Here is a 23,879-nt window from a genome sequence, read left to right on the forward strand (position 1 = left end):
TGTAAGTGATCTAGAGATGATTGAAGAATACAAGAGGATGTGCACAGGTTATAAACACACACCATGCTTGAGTATCTGCAGGTTTTGGTCTCTATGGGGACCCTGGAACCAAGCCCTCATGGATCCCAAGGGACAACTGTACTAATTTATGGATAATCACATGAGGTTTCTAATGAGTAAAGTCCATGCACGCTCACCTCAGTAGGCTTCACAGACCCGAGCAGCCATTCCCTACCTGACACAGAGAGCTGCCCCTCTTCCTCCACTGGCCTGAATGGGAACAACCCCAGTTCCAGGCTCACAGGCAAATCCTGGCCAGCTCAAGGCAATGCCAGGCCAGTAATGAGTGCATGGCTCAATCCTGGCCAACTAGGGAAACAGGGAGTATGGTAGAGGGTTTCTAGGAAAGGTTTCTGAAAACTCTACAGAAGAGACACTCTCTTCCTCGGGACATCATGGTGTCTGCCCTGGACATCTGTGTCTGGGACACACACCTGGAACCATGAGTGCAACTAGCTGAAAGGCAAGGATGATAGGTAAGTCCAACTATGCAGAAGAATGGAAAGAGCCAGGCTCCCGACGTGGCAGAATTGCCAACTTGACCAACCTGGAACTTAGCAGCCTCAGGACTTCACATCAAGTACAACGACAAATTCCTTCTGGTAAGCCAGGTTAGCTTGTTTTTGTTGTAGTTTACAGGGTAAGGCACCCTGACTAATACAAGTCAGGATCATACCCGTTTTATGAAAAGAAATGGGTCCCCAAAACGGTAGGTAGCTGCTCAAGGTTCCAAAGAGTCGGAGGCTGTCATGCCCATCTACACTCCTCTAGAGGGGTACCAAAAAATACTTTGGTCAATTCTTTCAGAGGATCTTTTAGGCCTGTTTCCCAAACTTTATTCTCCCAAACCCATTGTACCTTCAAAATAAATGATAGTTGGTTTCTAGAGAAAGTTTTGCACTTAGCATTTTTCCAGAGGGAGCCTAAATCTGAGGTTGAGAGAGGCTGAAATAAGGAGAAACTACTATGAAAATGACATATTTTCAGTTCCAAGACTACTCTGTATATGTGGCCAAAAAAGACTCTACAAAGCACAAGACCAAGAAATAAGTAAAAAGGAAGCCCACAGGTGACGGATAAGCTGGTGACAGGAAGCATCTGAACATTTGCTATTAAAATTCTATTCCCAAGACATTCACCAACATCACCCGAGGCTATTTATAAAGTGACATAAAACTGCCTGGACGCCACTGTGGAGGTGCTAATTAATTTAAGAGTATCCTGTTGCCAGCCTTGTTTCCAGGACTGAACTACCATATGCAGAAATCAAATTCCACCTTAAAAGAAAAGATGGCATGCACATGGGTGCACTGGTACATGCCCATAGTCCTGGGAGGCGTGTGCAACAGAACTGGTTCCCACCCTCTTCTCTCCCCTCTCTGCAGTGAACATGGGGAGAAGAGGGGGCAATTCCATCAGGTGCTTTCACTTATAGTGACTCCATTTCAAAACCCCCCAACAGGGGGACAGCACTCACAGGACAGCTGGGCAGTGCCTCACTGATGGGCAGGGTTGAGCAAAGTGAGGACACTGTGCCCATCTCTTAGGAAACAATTCACTACACTCTTCTATGTGACAGTCGCCTGGGTCTGAAGAGTTTTTTTTTCAGTAAGGCTTGGCTCCACGAGCACCACGTACCTTGGTGGTGTCTGAGTGCTTGTTCTGCAGTTGTTCCAAGTACAGCTCGTTGACCTCCCCAAGCACCAACAGCTGCCTGTTCAAGAACTCCATCTGCTGCTGGACCGACTCACTATTTGAGAGCTAACGAAAACACATAAACAAGTAAAGTAAAAAATATTTGACAACACAAACTAGCACCTGGGTGGCACACAAGGGATCACTTCTGGGCATCACGGCTAATGGGGAGGAAGGCAGCCATGGGTCACCAAAATGGACAAAAACACACTTAAAAACTGTGCTATGGAAAGGGGAAGAAGCACAAACACACTATGGCAAAGGTGGTCACCCACAGGGTACCAGGAGCAGGTAGCCTCACACATAACCAGCAGGACAGGGCCAAAAGGTCTGTGGGACACCCTGGGAAACTCATGTGTTCCTGAGTGAACTATGCACTGAGAGTTCACCAAATCCCCCAGAGTGATTCACGTTTCTGTAAAGAAGGTGCTGAGATAGGTTCCACGTGTGTGGGCGGCCCAGGGCTCAGTGGCTACCTCTCTGTAAGGGGGGCTGTCCACGCAACAGAGAATATCCAGCAGCACCTGGCCTCTGTACACTCACTAACAGCAGCAAAAAAAAAAAAAGTGTCCAGATATTCCCAGATGTCCCCTGGAAGGTGGGGAGGGACAGAACTGCTCCTATACAATGCCTGACAAAGACTCAAGCAATGAATCTAAGTGTGTCTCGCCTGGAGGAAGAGGATCAGCAGGCAGTGCTACAGGCCACCTAGTTCCTCACCTTCTGAGAGACCTGGCTGAGCTGCAGCTCGGTGTGGCACACCCTGCTGTTGGCCTTCTTCAGCTCCACACGCAGCTCTGCAATCATGTTCCTGCAGTCCTCCAGCTTCGTCTACCCAAAGAGACAGGCCTGGAGTTACAGTAGCACTGGCAGGCCAGGCCCCCAGTTGCATGGCAGCAACCCAGGCAGAACCAGAATGCTCAGCTCCTCAGCTACTCTCCTATTTTCTGGCCATCAGCATTTGACTTAAGTTTTTAAAAGTAAGTTACAGTTAATTTGAGTCCCTTACCACTTAACAGGGAAAAAAAAAAAAACAAAACCTTAGACTTGCAGTTCCCAAACACTTGCAGCGCCCAAGAGCCCTGCGGTTGCACATCGATGACTTCCTTTTTGAGGGAAACACAGTGACATCTGTGGGACACTGTGTGAACTACTAACTAACTAGTTGGAGGTGGCCCACATTTCAGCATCATGTGGTGCTCTCCACCTGTGGATGATGCCCTATCTCTGCAAAGCTGGGCTTTTGATAGTTGCTGTGATTAAGAAACAAAACAAAACAAAACACCATGAGAAACCAATAGGAAATGAGGTGTCACTGTCCCCTCTGATTCCAAGGTCCAGATGCTGTGTGGTGCCAAGAAGCACACAGGACCTTTGTAATTAGTTATTTAAAACTGAAATTGACAACATTTTAAAATGTATGTATATTATTTTCAAACAGTTCTTAAGTTATTAGGCCATCAACACTCACTGAGTTGTTTAGATATACTTAATAAGTGGCAGTGAGAAGTATTTCTTTGGGCTCCTAAGATTCAGGACACTAAGGAAAGGAACCTCTGCCCTCAAAAAGAGCTACCTGATGTGAAATCTACTGGTCATGACTCCAGAGAGCAAAGCATCCACCTCTGCTGAGCTGAACAGATAACAACAACTGAGATAACTCTGCCATCCTCCCAGTCGTGCTGACTATGCTGGTGTTGCAGTTTATACCTGTAATTCCTGGCTCTGGTTGTAGAATTCTTCTCGGTCATGTTGCAGCTGTCTGATCTGACTGTGGAGCTGGGTTACCACAGTGTCACGCTGTTCCTGAAGCTGACTGTATCTTGCTTGTTCTTTCTGCAGACTCACCTTCCATATCTGGATGTCTTTCTCTTGTAACTTCAACTGATCTTTCTAGCAGAGATCAGAGATGTCATCATTTTAACTGCCATCCAACATGGACAGTGCTTCTTGAGTTTAACACCAGCTGCAAACATGCTCAACAGTTGTGCCTACTCTGGAACTGTAACAGCAGACTCAAGAGTCTGGTGGTCCACTACTGTCACACTGGCTTTAGGTGAAGATTTTCCACATTTCACATTAGCAAATGGATTATAAGTTGCTTAAGAAACTTTCCCAGGGATCCACATCTACACAAGCTTCCAACAAACAGGTCTGAATTACAAACAATGGCCTAAGACCTCTAATGCACAGTACCAAGTTCACTAAAGTGCTGAATGCTTATCCCACACTTACACATAAGTGTGCCCAGCATGGGGTAAGTGCTTTCTGAAATTTCTTTTAACCATCACAAATTGAAGTAGTACAGCTACTATTATTTCTTATTTTATGGAATGTATATATGCAGCAAGGGTTCAAGAAGCCCAAGAACTACTCTATGGTGGTGACTGGCAGGGCCAACCCTCAAACTCCAGATCTCACTGGCTTTACACCCATCTCATACAGCTGAAAGTCTGCACCATGGAAGAGCTGGAGTGGGACTGGTTTCACATCTGAAGCAAAAACCATTCGACCCCTTTTATTACCATAGCCAATTACCAGTTATAAGTAAACACAAGAAGTCACTTGTCCCCATGATTTCTGAAAACTGTGAGGGGATTCTAAGATGTAACCATTCATGACTGAACCTCAGAGACTAAGGGACCTGGTCCCAGCCTTCCCAGCGACAGGGCTGGGACTGAGAATTTCCATGACAACTTGGCCCTGCTCTGGAGAAGCTGGCACCCCAAGCCCAGCCCCACCTCCTCACCATGGCGGCATTGTGCTCCTCCAGAGCGGCTGCTCTGATCACCTTGCGGAGCAGCCTCCTGTTGCGGAGAGCATGCTGCTGCCTCTTAAAGCGCTCGTAGAGTAACTGGTTGTGCAGTAACAGCAACTGGTCTCGGAGGGTGCGGATCTCATCTGAAGGAGGAGAGCCTGGTTTTAAAGCAGAGTGAAGTGGTAGAAATGGCTTTTGCACCTCGCTCCATCAAGCCCCTCCAATGTTAAGAAACAGGCTTCTCTCAAAGACAAAGCATTCTACAGTGACCAGTAACAGCCACCATTAGAAAAGAGGAAAAGCACTTCCACCTGCCCGGCTTTGAAAGGAATGTAAAGGCTGTACTAGTGGGAGGCGGCTCTTTGAGAGCTTTCTTTTCCACACAAAGGCAATTGCAGGAATGTGTTTCCACCTCCCTCTCTGCAGGGCGCTCCTTCCCTGCCCTGCTCTCCCCTGGAGACTACCCAGCACATTCACTTCACTTGGGCCTTCTTAGGGAAGCCTGGCCAGAGGCACTTTTGCACTTCTACTCCCAGGCACATGGTATTTGCCACTTTTCAAAAACAGGAAATACGACTTGGAAACACTTGAGATTCTCTAGCCAAGAAGAGATGCTGACTGGAGCAGCACCAAGGGGAGATGGCTCCTACAGGGCACCGCCTTCATGGGTGACAAGAAAGCAGGAACCAACGGGGCTGGGTGTTGTGCTAAAGTAACAGCTTTACCTCCAAAGTGGGTCCAATCGACAGACTTGCTGGGTAAGGACAATCTAGGAGGAAAGTTTTGGAATAATGAAGTTACTTATCTGACAGAAAAAACATATCTGGACTTTCAACTGCTGCAAGGTTCAATCACTTCCTTGTGGCATGCATCTACAATGGCCTAAGAAAGTTTTAACCAGCGAGGTTGCACGGAGTTGGAGGGGAAGCTCAGCAGATGGAATGGGCAGGCAGCTGGTTGGAATGACCAAGTCTCCAGAGAGGGGAAGCCCTAACACTGACCAAGCTCCTCTGCTCAAGTGTGGCCTACATCTCAAGGTCAGCTCTCCCAGGACACTAAGCGGTAGAACCTGGAAGGCTAATTCCAGCCCTCTACATAGAGACATAGATGAGTAGCTTTCCTCTGAGAAGCTGTCCAATTTCAAGAAAAAAGCAGGTCAGTTTCCTGAGCCTATTAACCAAATCTCATTTAAAGAGAAAGTTTAAGGGCTGGGGAGATAGCTCCATTGGTAGAGTGCTTGCCTTGCAAGCACAAGGCCCTGGGTTCGATCCCCAGCACCGCAAAAAAAAAATAATAATAAATAATAATAATAATAATAAAATAAAGAGAAAGTTTAAGATTACAATCCTGCTGGGAGCGGTGGCACATTCCTTTAATCCCAGTGGCTCGGGAGGCTGAGCAGGAGGATTCCAAGTTCAAAGCCAGCCTCAGCAATTCAGTGAGACCCTGCCTCTAAATAAAATATTTAAAAGGGCTGGGAATGTGGCTTAATGGTTAAGCGCCCCTAGGTTCAATCCTCAGTACAAAAAAACTTAAAAAAAAAAAAAAAAAAAAAAGAAAGAAAGAAAACAGTTACAATTCCCATCAAATTTCCCATTAGGACATTACCCAGGAGAAAGATAAAAACTAGAATTCCCCAAGAACCTGTTTAGAAATGGCAGAGGATTCCAATTCTGGACAGGTTATTTCCTTATCTCTTTCCCCCCAATGACAGAAAGACTCAAGCAGCATGGTGGCTTTCTCTCTAAGAACCCTTGCATACCTTTGGTGGGCAGGCAGCAGGCCACCTGAACTTCTATTTTCCCCACCTAATGAACTGTGCTACCCAAACAGAAAACAATAATCTGCAAACAGGGAAGAATTGCGACAAATATTCCTCCATTCTTTGAGATACCACAACCTCATTTTTAACCTCCAATTTTCAGACAGCAAACGTGAAAGCATTTGAGTGTCCTCACAGATGAGTGCCACAAAATGGTCTATACACAAAACCACTGGTGAAGTGAAGACAATGTGCCTGGAAGGTTGGGTGGGACATGGCAGACCAGCCGCCTCTGGTGAGGTAAGAGTGACCCCCCTGCCCCTCCCTCCCATTTCCTGTGTGTCTAACACGGTGGCATGTTCCGACTTACTTGCTAAGCTCCTTGCTGTGTGCGTCTGCTCCCTGCTGTATCAATCTATCCAGTACTTCCATTGGGGAGGTAGAGGGCACATAGTCTTCCTCAGGGTTTCCTTTTGCTTTCCTTAACAGCTCCTCGGTCTTTTTGCTGACAAAATGACAGGCAGTCTTTGGCAAGGCCACCTCAAAGAGATGATCATATGGGGGAGGCTGCCCACTTCCAAAGCCCACTCCCCTCCGAGGGGGAATTTTGCAAGGGCTGGGAGTGAGGATACTGGTCTCCAGAGAAGTCTGGCGATCCCTGTCCCCAGCAGGGCTGGTGTTGGCACCACTGCAGGGCAGGTCTATGGGAGTAAAGGCTTGCTTTGGTGTGTCGGGCCCAAGTTTGTCCAGAGAGGAGTGTAAAGGCTCAGGGTTCACACTGGATCCTTGAGTCCCAGAGGCTGCCGAATGTGTTTTCCGCTGAGAACCTGGGAGACTGTCTCGGTAGAAGGGAGAGTCAAAGCCCCCTCGAGGAACCATGGGCTCAGCTTCCACAGTAGCAATCTCAGAAAGCTCTTCAGATATTGCAGCTGAAGGAGGGCAGGAAACAAGGGAAGCCCTAGTAAACACTGAACTGAGGCAAGTCCATGTAGTTGAGCACCAGAGCCATCCATAGGGGCTGCCCAGTACCAGTGCCCAGTATCACCCAAAGGGACATAAAAAGTGGCATGGCTTTACTTAGTATGGGTCCTAGAATAAAACACCCAACTTTAACCCCAGGAGAAGAAAAACCAAACAAGCCAGTGACTGTTGATTCCAGATCCCCCTTCGGTGACAGAATGAGGGTCAAGATCCATCATGCCACGGCAAGTCTATGTACATTACCTTCTTCCTTATCTTTTTCAATACTGTCTTCCTCAGAGGCCAGATCACCTAAGAACCCTGGAAGATCACTTAGAGTGACAGAACCTTTATTGCCAGGTAGTTCTTCTGAAAAGAACCAGAGGAAACTCAAGTCAAAGATCCACACTAATCATTGCAAGTGCAAAGCTGCCTGGACTGCAGCAGAACACGTCTGTGAAGATCCCTCCTGCAGATCTGAGGATGCTGGAGGCGAGCCTCTCCGGAGAGTACCTAAGGCTAAAGTATTCTAAATCATCTAAAGGTACCAAAAATAACCCCATAGAAAATATAAGCCTCAGGTCTTAATGTCTCTGAAAACAGATTAAAACCATACAGTGTGACCAGTTCAAAACCCTTAGTGGCACTTGGGGGCAACTGCTTAAACACTTTTTCGATGCTAACAGGTCGACTTTTGGATTCACTATTTCTCACATCCTCCAGGCTTCAGGGCTCTGTGCTATTCCAAAATGTCAGTGTTTCTACCTAACTTTGCTTTTAAACACACATAATCCAATCTGAAAAAACAAGCAAGGTCTATCATTACCCAGGGAATTTTACCTAATCCTCTGTCATTTGGAAGATGGTGCTGTCTGTGCAGACACGGCCTTGCAGAATCTGTTCTCTCCTCCTGAAAAGATCAGCATCATTTATATCACATGGGGAAATGCAGCACACATTCTCTAGAACACTGAAGGGAATTTAAGGTTAGCCCAGTGGTTCTCAAAATGTTTGGTTTCAGTTTGCCTTTATATTCTTAAAAATACAGAATCCCAAGAGCTTCTGTTTACACAGTTAAATCTGCCAACTGTCACTGTATTAATTCAATCTGAGAACTCTTTTAAAATGTTATTAACTAAAAAATAACAAAACTGTTGGGTGCAGTGGCGCATGCCTATAATCCCAGCAACACAGGAAGGCGAGGAAGGAGGATCACAAGTTCAAGGCCAGCCTGGGCAACTTAACAAGGCCTTAAGCAGCCGAGTGAGACTGTCTCAAAATTAAAAATAGGACTGGGGATGTGGGTCAGTGGTTAAGCATTTCTGGGTTCAATCTCCAGTACCAAACAAACAAACATATCTACAACATATTTTTATGAAAAATAACTATATTTCCCAAAAGAGCAATAAATTAAGTAACTATAGTGGAACTAGTAACATTTTTGCAATTTCTATTATCTGGCTGAATGAAAGTTAGGTTCTCGTACCTAATTCTACTTTAAATCTGCTGCAGAATATTAATTTGGCTGAAGTATATGAAGAAAATCTGGTGCCCCATAGATATGTAGTTGCAAACAATAAACACATATTGACAGATTTTTTTTATGTAATTGTGGATAATCGCCTCACTACATTAAAACCTGACAAGTGGCAGTTTCTACAGTTACAATGTGAAATCTGAAACCATTATCAATTAACTTTTCACACTGTGTTAAAATCCACTGGTCAATCTTGTATTCTGAATGCATTTTTTACCTATGTATGATTCTGCAACATCATACAAAGGACACTTAGAAAACTAAGTTACCAATTCTTCCAAGTGTTGAAACAGTTCATTGTACAATATTAAGGAATCAAAAACACTAATGAAGATCCCCAAGACTTTCCGATCTCATCATAGAAGTCTTGGGAAAGCTATCAAGTCATGATGGCAGATACAGTTTAGTATCTTAATTTTCACTTGAAAGTTTATTTTATCCCTGGCAAACATAACTGTCAGTGGTTTTTCTTGAAGTGGCAGACTTGATTCATTGTTGAGGAAACTGCTTGACAAATACTCAAGTCTGAATTGGCTTGTCAGTCACCCATTCTTTCAAATAAAGCTGGCGCTCCACAGGAAAAGCAGCTCAGGCAGCTCCAACTCCAGCCACTCCACAAGGGCCCAAGGGCCCAAGGCCCAAGGCCATGTATGCTGTATACATGCTTGGCTTATATTTCCTATTTTGTCATAAAGAATATTAAACAAACATATTCTCAGGTTTACTAAAATTAGTAACTCTTACTGCTTAAATATAGAATGCTCATAAGTTTTGTTTTTGTTTTTGTTTTTTTTTTTTTTGCGGTACTGGGATAGGTTTTTAAATTTTTTTTTCCTTTCCTGTTTTTAAATAATAATGACTACGAAGCAGCTTGGAACATGCCTCAATTTGTGCCAAGTGGCCACTACTTTACCCACCATTGTTTCTGCACCATCACACAAATGCACGCAGCCACAAAAGCAAATAACAGCTAGTGTTAACACGAATGCAGGCTGGACCCACTCGGTTCCCAAGAAGGGTTTTAGGATCCCAGAAGTCAGCAGATCACACCTTGAGAACTGCTGATCAGTCTATTAGAAACTGTTTGGACTCAGATCCACCATATTCTGGACTGGAATTCTGTCTGGCATAAAGCGAGGCTAGCAAGTGAGTTACCGTGTTTGGGCAGAGACAGGGGACAAGCTAGCACTCACCTTCCTGGGTTGTGTAGCTGTGGCCTGGGGGGATGAAATGTGCACATAGTCATCTGAATGGCAGGGTGGGGCTGGAGGAGGAGAGGTTGCTGGGGTTCCCAGAGGAGTTCCTTTTCCACCTGCTCAGAGACAAAAGCAAAATACATGCAAAAATTGAGCCCAACTATTAGAAAAACTGGTTTTTCTTCTCAGCCTAACTATTGCTGCAAACAAAACTACTAGAGTAACTCTTAGGGATCCAAATATCTCTATCTCTCCCTCCCGCCCCCAGTTCAGTTCATTGTACTCATTCTGAAAGCCTAGAAGTTTGCATTAAGTGTCAAAAAGTTTACTATTGCAAAAAGTCCCCAAACTACGAGATCTAAGAGAAAGCTCCTCTATCATAAAAGGCAAGTCCAAACCAACCAATCAAATACAAGAGAGACATACATACCAGTTGTACCAAAGACTTTACTGTAAGGGTGTGACAAATCAGGTGGGACATTTCCAGGAGACGTTGGAGGAGTGGTCATACCACAAACCATAGATGGACTCCAAAGAGTAGCCTGGGAAGTAAACAGAGTGAGCGGTCAGCAATGGTGAATGAACACTGTATCCAACACAAGGCTTACAGCCCATGTATGGTTTAAATTTAACCTCACTGGGAAAAGCATCTTGCTAATGCTCTGTCAGGACACAAGTTGCATTATGCATATTTAGACTCTGAGATGCTCAAGTAGCAACAATAACCTTCTCTGCTCATGTCAAGGGTCCTTAAATATGTCTCCCGAAATGCAGAGCATGACAACTTCCCAACCGCATACTAAATGCTGACCAGGATGGTCAGCTTCACTAGAAGGTAGGGGAGAAACAGGCACACTGCTTGGCACCATACTTGTGTCGGCTCAGGTAACAGCCGTGTCGACGGGGAACTCAGAGTCTGAGGTAGCTGCCCGGGCGTACTGAGCAATGTCAGCCGAGAAGAGGAGCACGGGGTGGAAGTAGCGCTCCCTAAAACCAAAGAAGAACACAGGGAGGAAGAGGCTTCGGGTTATTTATTCTAATAAAACATGACAGTCCTCTAGACCATCTGATAATACTCTGTTCTCCATATCTGAAAAGTCTGAGGGGCTTCCCCAAATCCTTGGGGACAAATTAACAGCATTTAAAATTCTTTAAAGTGAAACCAGGTCTGACGCCCAGTTAAGTCTCAGGATCACAAAGAGGCACACTGGCTGGCAGCTCCAGTGAGTGCAACCTACACATCAAGCCCAGGAGTTTGATGTAAATCCAGCTCTACACTGTCCAGACCTGTTCACACTGGGTCAGAGCTGCAGCACTGTAAGTCTCACCCCAAGTGCCTGGAAATAAGAGATTCCTTATGGGGGGCCCAGAATCAAGCACTTGAACCCGTTCTTTGTTAGTGCTAAGGACACACCACAAAGTCTGTGAGAATACTACTGGGAAGAAGATCAGGACTTAAAAGAGAAACCAGTCAGAAGAAAACGGAGGCAAACTCAAATCTAAAACATTCAGGGAAACGTTCCTAGGAAGTGAAGTAAGTGTTACTCTAGGAAAAGAACAAAAGATAAACAATGCTTCCCAAAGTTGCAAAGCAAATAAGTACCAACATCACTTTTTACCGTAACTATTCTGTGTGTCAACATAAGGGCTGGCGGTGACATCAGCTGGGCGATGAGGGAAGCGAGTGGAGAGTTGGTGAGACACAGAATAGCCATCTTCATACGAGGCTTCTGTAGGGTCCAGAGAGATTTTGGCACACTCTATCACAACATCATGAGTTTCTAATTTCTTCCACCTGGAAAAGACAATGAAAGTCAAAATAAAGCCAATGGTACTCTATACAATTACATCAAGTACTTAAGAGGGGCAGCTCAGTGCCAGGCAGGGGACTATGGTTAGCAAAGGATAATGCAGAACCACGCTGGCTCAAGTGCAAAACGTAGTGAGAACACAAGGTAGAAGCTGTTCATCTTCAACCCATATCTTCACCTTCCCTATTTAAAATGGTCAGATCAAGTTAATAGAAGTAAATCTGAAAGAAAAATTTCATTAACGAAGACTAGGCATAGTCTCAAAATAACAAATCATGCAGAAGAGTCACCAGAGGACAAAGGTAGCCAAAGCCCAGGGAGAGCAGAAAAGCACCAGATAGCTGAGGCTGTCCTGGAGTCTCCCACAAGCCTGGAGCCTCTTCTCACCCATCCCTAGACCAGAAACATAGTGTGGAAAGACTCCCACTAGGGTTGGCATTTCAAGAACTGTCTGAAGGCTCCTGTTCACATGAGCCACACTTTCACTTCTAATAATTCATCCTACAGAAGCAGACAGACATCAAGATGTACAACTTTGTTCAACACAGCCTGCAAAAGGGAATAAGTCGAAGGACAACGGAGGGAATATATTCTACAGCAGAAATGTTAACATACCACCATGAAAATAAAAAAGCAGGCTTAATAGAGGTTGCCAGGGATGGGTTAAGAGTGCAAAGAAGCTTGTTGTGACAATGGAAATGATCTTCACTGTGACTGACTTTTGTCAAAGGTAACTCATTAATTTTATTGTCTATAAATCATATGCTATATTAAAGAATCATGTCTTTAAATATTAAATGACACAATGCTCAGAATATAATCTTAAATGAAAAAAAGGACACAAAACTATTCAGATATGCCCCAAAACAGATATGACAGCACTAGGTATTAAATTTTAAAAACCAGAGGCTGGAGTGCAGATGAGAGACAGAGTGCTTGCCTAGCATTCTCGAGGCCCTGGGTTCCATCCCCAGCATTTTGCACACAAGAAAGAACTGGAGTTATGGATGATGTTCATTTTTCTCTTTTAACTCTTCAGTGTTTGCCAGATATTCTACAAGAGCCCTAATGATTAACCAAATATTTAAGATATAATACCATTCAAGTATAAGATATCTTTCTTTTAGACAACACAGCTTTATAATTTAGAAATTCAATACCCAGCCAAATTGCCTATCAGGGATGAGACACTTTTAGATGGGCAAGGACATGTAGCCTCAGCTGGCCCTGGAAGCATGACAACATGTCTTCTCTGAAATCAAGGGTAAAATCTAGGAGGAGGAGGACACAGATGTAGGAAACTGGGGACCGGACAGAGTCATGGTCAAGGCAAAAGTCAAGATAACAGTTGTTTCCAAGGACTCAGTAATTGTAACAGGGATTCTCATTTTCTGTCTCAAAATTTACAGGAAGGAGCCCACAACACTAAGGGTGCTCCATTGGCTCACCCTAATCAAACATGTGCTCCTACACTATTGTTACAGAATGCTCCTTAAATCGTACAAGTTGAAAACATGGTATTAAACACAGAGATGAAGTGCCCAGGGCGTGGGGAACCCAGACAGCTTCCTTATGCAGCGAGCCTTTCCGCTGTGGGGCTGCAGCTTCATGTGCTCCTCCGGCTCTCACTGCCTGAGTTCTGCCGGCATGGACTCCCTTCATGCACTCTCAGCATGCCTGGGAAGTGATTAACTGAGAGTGAGAGTAAGGATGCACATGTACACACAAGAAGATTGACTTTAGAGAAGAAAATGAGAATCACAATAAAGGAGGAATACATTTAAATGTTTTATTTTAATTAAAGTGACATATCACTATATCTCCTTGATTCTAGAATGAACTTTTCATATTTTAATATCTCTGAAATTGGAAGCTACAGTCGTGCGTGTTAGTTTATTTGGCATTTTTTTTTCTCTCAGATATACATAAAATGTAAGTACATATACATTCAACGACACCTTAGATTCAATGAAATATGGTAGTTTAAAAAGTTGGTACAGTACTGAAGTTTCCTCCCACACCACTCTGACAACCACTCTGGTTGCAGTTTCTAATTCCATTAGTTGAATCACTCTCCTGCCTCTGAATTCCTTAGAATACGCCCTATGTTTCTCCTTTCTTGATTTATGACTTTCAGACCTCATCTATTAACTCCCTGTTACAGGTGAAGACTGAGGTCACTGCCATCTCTCTCTTCCTTCCTCCCCAATGCTCTCAAAAGAATTTTATCTTTTTTTTTTTCCCCAAATCAATTTCAATAATTATTAAGACTATATAAATACTATTTGCAACTCAGGCAAAGAAAACACTGTGATAACGTTTACTTTCTCATTTGGTTTGGACCCGAGTTTAATTTTTTCTATTTTTTCCCCTCTGCTTTCTATGTATCTATTATGAATTCTCCATAAGTTTATTCAAGCAGCTCTCAATCAATGCCTAACGTAACATTTCTCATAATGAAATGCAAATATTTATGGGATTAGTCAGCCCAGGAGAACTCCCTTCTGGAGCCTCTTCTCCCAGTCTACAGGGTCTGCATCCTCAGTTGCTATCCCTGACACTTGCCTTGATCATTCTTCGAAATCAGGTTCACAAGTTTCCCGAATCGTTTTCTTCCTTGTTTTTATTCTCAATTTGGTAGAAGACATACTCCCGGGGCTGGATGAGGTTAAACGGGAGGAAATTTAAGTCCTTGCCTTGCCTATCTAGAAGTGTCTCATCCCTGATAGAAATTTGGCTGGGTATAGAATCCTAGATTGAAAATCTTTTTCTCTCACATTTGAAGGGTTTCAGAAGCTAACACCATTTTGGTTTCAAATCCTTACTTAAATGGTTTACTTTCTCTGAAAGGTTTATTTCTGGGTTTTGTTTTGTTTTGTGTGTGGTGCTGGGGCCTGAACTAAGGGCCTCACAGATGTTAGACAAGTGCATACTCTGGTATTTTGAAATTTCACAATCTTGAGACTTGGTGGCATCATTTTGCATTGAAAAGGCTGTGCACAAAATAAGCCCCTTCAATCTGGAAGCTCATGTTCTTCAATTCCAAGGAATGTTTCTATATTATTATTTCTATTACAATTTCTTCTCCCACCAAGTTTTCTCCTCTCTTTTTAACTCTTTTCCTGGATGCTGGACTTTCTGCACTCACGATTCTATCTATCTTCCAGAGGTATACCCATTTCTACCCTTTGGCTTAGCTCTATGAAACAGTCTCAACTTCATCTTCTAATTCTTTTGCTGACGTGTTTACGTTGGCCATCCTTTTTAATTTGTAAGGCTCTTTCTTTGATCTCTGAACAGTGCTTTTCTTCAGAACCCTGGTCTTTATGATGTCTGTGCACAACCACTGTCTCTGAAGTTACTGAGGACACTTTGCTCCAGTACTTCTAGCTCCCTTTTCTCTTTGTGTTGGTCTGCTTTCTTCCAAAGTCAGATGGCCTACAGGGCCTGACGAGAGGTGCTCTGAGCTGGTGGAGAAAGCCTCCAAGTTAACATGGTTGACTGTAAGTTTGCACCCGACTATACAACCTTCTGCAGCCCACTGTGGGGAAGGGAGAAAACACCAGTGTTTGAAACGAGAGCAGAAGGCAAGTGGCAACTGGCAGCAAACTAGAGGAAGCCAGGTCCTAAGCTGCCAATGCTTTGAAGATATAGAGAGTTGGCTTACACTGTGAAACCCTAATACACAGAACAACTTAGGCACCGAGCCTCGATAAGCAGCAAGCAGAATGAGATCAACTCACCCCAGGCAGTCACAGTGGGAGCCGCTACAGGAGCACCATGCACCCCAAAGTCCCTTTCCAATTCTACACTCACAGGCAACGGCTCTTTTCTCACCAGAAATCTGAATTATTCTCTGGAGGGAATAAAACAAGGAGTTTCTGGGTGAAGTGTTCCAGAGAAGGTGGGGGCATGAGCACATTCCAGACATTTGGACTAAGCAAGCTCACACATCCTGAGTGCCCAAGCCAATCAAGTCCTCCACACCAACGACTGCTTCCCTCAGTGGTTGTCAGACCTTCACCAGTACAGGGATCAGAAGACTCTTCTAAAAATCTGACCAACTCAAAAGAAAAAAACAATACTGCTGTACAAAACTCTACCAGGTGCTCAGATCAACACAGATCAAAGTGCAAGGTCAATAAGTTCCATTCCATGAAAACAGCTTTTCAAATGTTCCTATCCAAACATAAGCAGATCACCAACTCCTTGCAGAAAACCTCCAAGATTTAAAAAGAACAAATCAAAGCAAAAAAGAAAGCAGCTTAGAAGAAACAGACTATGCAGGGAAAACAAGACAAAAATACTGTCAACATCTGTAAAGGAGATTACATCCACAAAACAAAACTAGGTTACTATAAAAAGAAGCCCTCTGAGAACTAAAAAGAACTCAGACATTACAAATGTGGTGGTAGAAATGACAACTGTAAGAGTAGGACTAAAAGTCAACGGGAAGTGGAATAAAAGGAAAGAAAGAAAAAAAAGGAGAGAAGAGCAGAGCAATACTCCAAGAGGTCCTGATCTTAATAGCTGCAGTTTTAGAAGAAAAGAGACCATCAGGGAAAGGGAACCAAACACAAAGTTTTCTAGAACTTAAAGAGCTTCTCAGTTAAAAACTGAGAACAGACTTGCACAAGTGTATACTACAGAAATCCTCAGCACCTAGTGCCAACAAAGATGATGTCTCCCAGCTCCCAGATGAAAACCACAGCAAGTGCAGAGAACTGGAGTGAAGATGTCTTTGGATTTCCACAGCAAACCTGGCAGCAGGATGGCAATGGAGTACTGCCTCCAACCACTGAAGGAGACCAACTCCCACCAAGCCAAAGGATGGCATCCTTCCCAAATGCCTCCAGAGGACACATTTCATGGGAACTCAAGGAAACCAAGAAAGATAAGGTAATGGGATGTGCTGCCCAGGAGAGAGGCTTACAACTGGTCACCAGGCACAGGAGACAACAAGCTCAGTTCAGAACGACCTACCGAGAGACGGGCACACTGCAGGCCATCACCAAGGCCCTTTGTTTTCTATAGTGCTGGGAACCCTGTCCAGGGCCTCCAGCGTGCTAAGGAAGCACTCATCACTGAGACACACTCCCAGCCCTCAGCACGGTTCTCACTGCCCTATACTACCTCTAAACCAAGGGACAGAGCCAGGTGACCCTGGTCTAGATAACCTGTCTTCTAATACTTCAGATGCTGCTGAAGTTCCACTCTCTCTCCTCTGGCAGGTCAGCAGAGGACGTTCACTTTACGCCACAGAAGGATCCTGTTCTGACCCATTCCCGAGAGCTGCAAGCAGCTACCTTCACCTTCCTTTGCCATGTTAACATGGCATGTTAGCATGTCTAACAACTGGCGCCCACTAGAGGTCTGGCTAGATGCTCTGAGGAAGATCTCATGCTCCCTAGGCCTCATTTATGGCCTTTGACCTTGTGCAATGATGTCCCTGAAGACACTCCTATTCTTCCAAGAATGGTGAAGCCAAACCAAGGCTCAGGCACCATTCCTGCACCATTCAGGCACCTCCTGGGGAACTGCCCCTATTAGTGACAAGACTTCCTTGGCCGGAATCGATTTCCTAATCAGCTTTAAAGAACAAAACAATATATGCAGTAAAACTATAAAGACAACAGAGAGAATAATTAACATAAAAGCAAGAGTAGTACCTGTCTAAGGCCAACAGGGAACAGGGAGGAAGAGGGTTTCATGGTGGGCTCCTAACATACTGGAAATGTTCTACTTTGAAAGCTGGCTACATGTGTTTGTGTGTTATTATTAAACTTTGCACATACATTTTCTGTACTTCTCTACTTATAACATACCTCACAGTAATTTGTTTTAAGCTGACAGGATACATGACAGAGGCGGGGATGGTAGAGAAGACCTGCTGTAGAAGTATCAGGAAGCAAGCCATGCTCCTCAGCGGGACACCCCAAAGGTAAATATCTGTGGCTCTGTTTCCCCTAAAGGGCTCTATCCCCTCACTGGGGAGCATAAGCTAGGCTGCCAGCCGTGGAGCTTCTTGCAGCTCAGCCCACCAAATTTCCTTCATTTTCTTCCTTTTCAGTCTCAACCTAAGCTCCACGTGCACCAGGTCTGGAATCCTCAAATCAGGAACCTCACAGGTAGGTTCAGTACCTCCAGAGAACAAACCTGGAAACTTCTGCATAAGCCTGGCTTATGCTCCCCAGTGAGGGGATAGAGCCCTTTAGGGGAAACAGAGCCACAGATATTGACCTTTGGGGTCTCCCGCTGAGGAGCATGGCTTGCTTCCTGATACTTCTACAGCAGGTCTTCTGCAGGGCCCCGTGGAGGGTGGAAGACAACTGGTTATGCCAAATGGAAAAAGGACCCAGGAAGGCTCAAAATACAAATACAGCCATCCTGCAGTTCACATGCTCTCAGTCGCCTACTTCACCTCGTGCCCTACTCAGTTACTGGCACCACTGAGGGCTAAGTCTTTCAGGAGTCCTGGGGACAGGCACCTGCACTGCAACCTCCCTTACCCTGCTAGTGGAATTAATTATCCTCTGTGAGGAACACGCTTCAAGCTCATACAAAGTTCCAGCTGTATGAAGTTCTTCTAATCAACCAATGAAATGATTCTCTAAGTCAAACATCTGTATACAGTCCTCAATAATACCTCCATAGGGACAGCTCCTAGAACGATATCAATCTCTCAAGAGATTCTTAAACAGTTGGTCATTAGTTTAGTTTCTATACCTTCGAGGGTCCAGTTCATGGTCCTTGGATCCAGTCACTAATTCTGGGTGAATTCGCACATGCTCCATCATTGGCTAGAAAAGTTTGGGTAGACAAATTATAGGTGTGAATTTTTGTAGCATGTCCACACAATGGAATATTACTTGACGATAAAATGGATTGAAATGCTGATACATGTTACAATATTGATGAGCCTTCAAACATGTTAAGTAAGAGAAGCCAGGCACAGAGGAGCACACATTATATAATTTCATTTCTATGACATGTCCAGCATAGCAAATTTTTTATCATGAAGATGGCAAATTAGTGGCTGCAGAGGAATGGGGTTGGGGTTTTGGAGGAAGGCTGGATTTCTTTTAAAAAGTTCTACCATTTAATATAAAAGTTATAAATGTAGCCCATCTGAATAACGCACTCAGTGCAAGGTAAGTATTAACTTACCTTGACCACTTCTTCAAAAGTCTCCAAGTTTTCCTTCATACTGTAGTGTGAACGCAGAAAGGAGACAAAGTTGCACGGGTACATTCCATAAAGGCGATGAAAGAGGGCATAAACACTGGCATGGAGATGGACAAGGTAGATTTCTGTCACGTGGCCTAAGAAGGAAATCAACAAGATTCACACAAGACTGACACGTGCAAAACAGACAGGCACACTTCCTCCCACCTTGCTCAAGAACACAAGTCATAGTTTTCCTCAACTGCAGACCTGAACACATCAGACACCCCACTTTCAAATCCATCAATGGCTCCCTACATACAGCCTCGTGATAAGCTCCAAGCTACTCAGTGTGACCCAGGAAGATTCTCACTGACCTAATCTCTGCCCTCCACTCCAGCCATCCCCAAACACTCTCACAATGTGGCACTAGTTTTTTAATGACAGTCGACCTCCTACAGTTCATATTTACACTTTCCACTGTGCAGGTCAGCAGGTATTTCTTGAGGAAAGGACTGTCCTACTCACCTCTCTATGCCCAGTGTCTTGTACTGGGCTTGGCATGTAATAAACTTTCAAGTGTTTGTGGAACAAACATGTAAGAACCTTTTGAAATCAGGATGTAGGCTTAGCAGATTTATAACTAAAGACTGAAAAAGAAAAAAAACTAGTATCCAGAAATTAGCTTCAACTGTTTGGCATGGGAGAAACTGACTGAAACCCCAGCTCCTCCACAACAACAGACAGACTGCCCATTCTCCCAGAGAAGGTCCTACTACTCATGCTGGCATGGCTTGTGCCCATGTACACAGGACACAGTACTCTCCCACCAAACCAGTACCGACGCTGGGATTAACAAGCAATATGGAATTTGTAGGCTCACAGCTCCTCGATCCTTTGGTAGAATTGTGCTACTGCCAATCCCAGGAAAAAAAACCAAAGTATTTCCAATTCCAATGCTACTTAGGGCACGTTGCTTCTTCCCTCCTCCTTCTACATATACAAGGAACAGGCTCTCAGAACCAAGTCTCTTTGTTGGCACAAAAGATCAGCAGACTGAGACAAAAATGTTCCACAAGCTTGGCTGTATCTGCAGCCATAGAGATGGATGGTGTATTTCCAAGTAACTACAAAAAATCAGGAAGTTTCACATCCTGCCACCATGTCACTGACAACTAATCTTTTCAAGCCAAAAATGTAAGGAAGGCATCTTCCTCTCACACATGCCTGTAGAGGAGAAGCCATGCCTCTCACACATGCCTGTAGAGGACATACCCATTTCCTCATCTGTCCAGTGGACACCACTCACTTCAGCCATAAAATTTCACACATCCTTCCCTCACAGCATGTGACCTGTTGACCAGTAGGAAAGCAGCATTCACCTGGCAGAGGCTGACAGGATATAGAGATTTGTACCTGGTTTCTTCAGGCACCATGATGAAAGACGGCCAAAAATATCAAAGAAATCAAGAAGGTGCTGCTTCCCCGACTGTGGAATCATTGGCAGCATGGTGATCAACACCAAGACGCCTGTTGTGAGGACGACGACATCAGTGTCCATCTACAGAGGGCGAGAGACAGTAACACCTGTCAGGTGCAGTGCACGCTCAGCACCCAGGGTCATAAATCAGACGTTCCTCACACTCATGTCCAGGTTCTAAGGATCTGAGGAGACACAGCAGTGGATACAACAGAAGTACTGAGCCCGAGCTACACTGTGGTGAATTTGGGAGGACCATTGCCATACTTCCTCACCTAGAAGATGAGCTGAACTTGGTCTGGGGACCCCTAAGTCCTCCCCTCAGAATCCCCTACTCATAGCACCTGGATGAAAACAGGAAGAAGGCATGTTGCTCTGTTTTCATCCACTCAACCAAATTCTAAGATAATTTTGTCAGATTAAGTTAATTAAAAAAAAAAAAAAAACAAAACACTACACACTGACAAGTAATTTGCTGGGTTTTTTTGGAGTGTGGGGCCAGTACTAGGGATGGAACACTGAGCTTCATGCATGATAAGCAAGCACACTACTACTGAGTCAAACCCCCAGTCCAAGTCACTGCTTTTTTTCTTTTTAAAGGACTATTACAGAAGTATAATTGAAGATATCAGAATAGCACTAAGAAGTCAACTTAGTGGATCAGCTTCATATAGTATTTAGAGACCCACAAACAAATCTGACCATGCTTTTGGGTTAGGGATCAATTCAAATTAACTTCAGGCTAACTGAAGACACTTAACACCCAATGGATAATGAATCAGCTTAGACTTGCTCTAGAAGTTCACCTGACCCATAATTAAATCATGGATGTTTGCCGAATAACTAAAATTAAGGTTTATGAAATAAGACATGAATCAAGATAATATCATGGAGGCTAAGACATCCGTTATTCCTATTGGAAATGGACTCTACAATTCTAGAAATAAAGTTTTAAATATATATATACATATATATATATATATATTTTTTTTTTGCAGTGGTGGGGATTGAGCCCAGGGCCTTGTGCTTGCAAGGCAAGGCAAGGCAAAGCAAGCACTCTACCAACTGAGCTATATCCCCAGACCCCTTAAGTATATATAATTTTTACATCAAGCACCAAGCCTTCTGTTGTGGCAGATATCTAATAGAAAGAATATATGGTAGAAAAGGAACATATAAAGAGAATATAATGAGAAAACATAAGAGTTCCAGGAAAAAGAACTAACCCTAATTTCATTTATATAACGTTCTAACTGAAGACCTGAATAATAGTCCTTGATTAATATTCAAGGCTTGCCTTTCTGGAAAAGGTAAGTGTCTTGCAACCTGAATTAAATGCTGTGCCTCAAAACTGGATTAACTTTTCATCAATCCATTTGCTCAAAGAATATGAAATTATTAAAACTGATTCAGAGCTAGGGATGTAGCTCAGTTGGCACAGTGTTTGCCTAGCATTCACAAGGTCCTGGGTTCAATCCGCAGCAGCACCATAAATAAATACATAAATAAACAACTGCTCTTGCTTTCCTTAACACCAAATGCACGCTTTAGGAGACCCTGCCAATGTGACTCTTTGGGACCCACCCCTAGGGATAAAAAAAATCAATATGCATGGTGCTCTATCAGAGGAACCCAAAGGCGCTGCATCCCAGAACAACACTACTAGGCATGCCATGTTGCTGTGAGGCACAGTCAGCTAATGTTAACCACAATTTCTCATTTTACAGTTAGTATATAAGTCCAGCGCTTAAAACAGGTTAAAACAACGACCCTGAGTATTTCAGCAAACCACTGTCAAAACTAAGACAATAAAATCTATATAGGTTTTTGACTCTTTTTTTTTTTTTTTTTTTGCAGTGTGGGGATCGAACCCAGGGCCTCATGCTTGCAAGACAAGCACTCTATCAACTGAGCTATCTCCCCAGCCCAGGTTTTTGACTCTTTACATTAAAAAATGTACTTCTTATTTAGTGCAAAAAAATAGCAGCTGTCAAAACATGCCTCTAAATGGTTAAAAGAACCTTTAAGCCTTTTTTTTTTTTTTGGGGGCGGTGGTGCTGGGATAAGCCATTTGCTATCAGCTAAAAGAGAATATGCAGCCTGTTTTTAACTGAGAGGTGAGACAATGCTCTGAGATCAAGAAGTCTGCAGTAACATAAAGGTGACACCATCTGACTGAAACTTTACCTCACTGCTCAGACAAAAGGTATTCAATGGTTGTAGCAATGAACTGAGAATTACCAAGTACCAACTCCAGTAAAAGAGGAAAACCAAGAAAGTGTACAAGTTTTTAAACTATAAAGTTAACATTGAGCTTGCCTGTGTGAAGTCAGTCAACGTTTCAGAGACAATATTTACAATGCCATCTCATACAAGTTCTTACAAACACCCTACCTTGAGACATTTTAGTAAAGAAGGCAAAAGAGGTGCTTGAGAGAGCTTATGCTTCCAAGATGGCTGCAGTCGCACAACATGCCCCAGCAACGACAGGATGGATAAACGGGTGGCAGCTTTGCCCACGTATTCGTTAATTTTGTCCAAAAGGTGCTGAAAAGAACAAAGGACATCCTCACATTAAAGATGAAGTTAACCCAAACACAGGTATGAGTGATGGACTCCAGTTTCTCAAGTCTTTCCTCTGATGTAAACTGGTAAAGAGATCAAATCCAAGATTTTCAAAACCATCTGAGCCAAAAAAATAAGAAAAGAAAGGAGCTGTAAGGGGTGGGGATTGCCTCTGCAGTCTCGCTCCACTCTTTTAAGAACCACTGACCCCAAGTCTATGGCAGGCTACTGAAGACATAAAGGGTCTTGCAGGAAGCAACTCACTGCTACAACACCCGGCATACACACTTTGGCCCCAAATAAAAGTCAGGCAGTAGTGCAAGTTACCATACAGCCCTGGGTAAAGAAAAAACCACGACATACTGTAAAAAGCACACAATGGTAAGGTACTGAAATCCCAGGGCTGTCATTCTCATGCGTAACTCAAGACCTATCAAAGTCTGCAATCACAATGCTTCGTTAGCTACTTACCACAAACAAAAATAAAAACAAAAGACAAACACAGTAAAGTCCTCCAAGAGCTATAAAGCAGGATTCCTTAATCAGCCACATTACCTGTACTGAGGCATGTTCCCATATTGATAAAAGCCTAAAAATCCTACTCAAAGCATGGGCTTAAAGATGAGCACACTGTGGGCCAAGAGATCAGTATGCAGTACATTACAAGAATTACAAGAATTCCTTAACCCATTATGTCCTCTTGCTCCTCAATTTTATAGGCATATAATGGATATATACGTGTGTGTGCACTCGCGCGTGTGCATGTATTCCTATATAAGGGATGCTAGAACATCCAGGGTTAAATAGCAAGATCTTTAAAGACTTCCGAAATAGTTTTATTTTGCAAACTTCTCGGGAAACATTATTTTTCTTTGTTGTCATAATCTGGGA

At 43.7% G+C, this 23,879-nt stretch overlaps 1 protein-coding gene across 7 annotated transcripts in view; it reads right to left on the reverse strand.

Annotated features, from left to right (window-relative positions):
* TSC1 (TSC complex subunit 1) overlaps positions 1-23,879 on the reverse strand; it is a 54,831-nt gene that overhangs the window by 7,122 nt on the left and 23,830 nt on the right. For 6 of the 7 annotated variants that reach the window (XM_079111689.1, XM_079111692.1, XM_079111693.1 and 3 more), the window contains 16 exons: positions 22,818-22,970; positions 20,360-20,504; positions 18,947-19,101; positions 18,506-18,579; positions 11,588-11,763; positions 10,840-10,955; positions 10,399-10,510; positions 9,966-10,084; positions 8,076-8,145; positions 7,500-7,604; positions 6,646-7,204; positions 5,239-5,282; positions 4,505-4,671; positions 3,466-3,648; positions 2,476-2,586; positions 1,699-1,821 (listed from right to left, as the gene is read on the reverse strand). In XM_079111689.1, the coding sequence (XP_078967815.1) occupies positions 1,699-1,821; positions 2,476-2,586; positions 3,466-3,648; positions 4,505-4,671; positions 5,239-5,282; positions 6,646-7,204; positions 7,500-7,604; positions 8,076-8,145; positions 9,966-10,084; positions 10,399-10,510; positions 10,840-10,955; positions 11,588-11,763; positions 18,506-18,579; positions 18,947-19,101; positions 20,360-20,504; positions 22,818-22,970 (2,412 nt within the window). The remainder of the gene's footprint in view (positions 1-1,698; positions 1,822-2,475; positions 2,587-3,465; positions 3,649-4,504; positions 4,672-5,238; positions 5,283-6,645; positions 7,205-7,499; positions 7,605-8,075; positions 8,146-9,965; positions 10,085-10,398; positions 10,511-10,839; positions 10,956-11,587; positions 11,764-18,505; positions 18,580-18,946; positions 19,102-20,359; positions 20,505-22,817; positions 22,971-23,879) is intronic. The other variant, XM_079111694.1, reaches the window with a different exon arrangement.

Source organism: Sciurus vulgaris (assembly GCF_902686455.1).
Source record: "Sciurus vulgaris genome assembly, chromosome: 15".
Taxonomy (NCBI): Eukaryota; Metazoa; Chordata; class Mammalia; order Rodentia; family Sciuridae; genus Sciurus; species Sciurus vulgaris.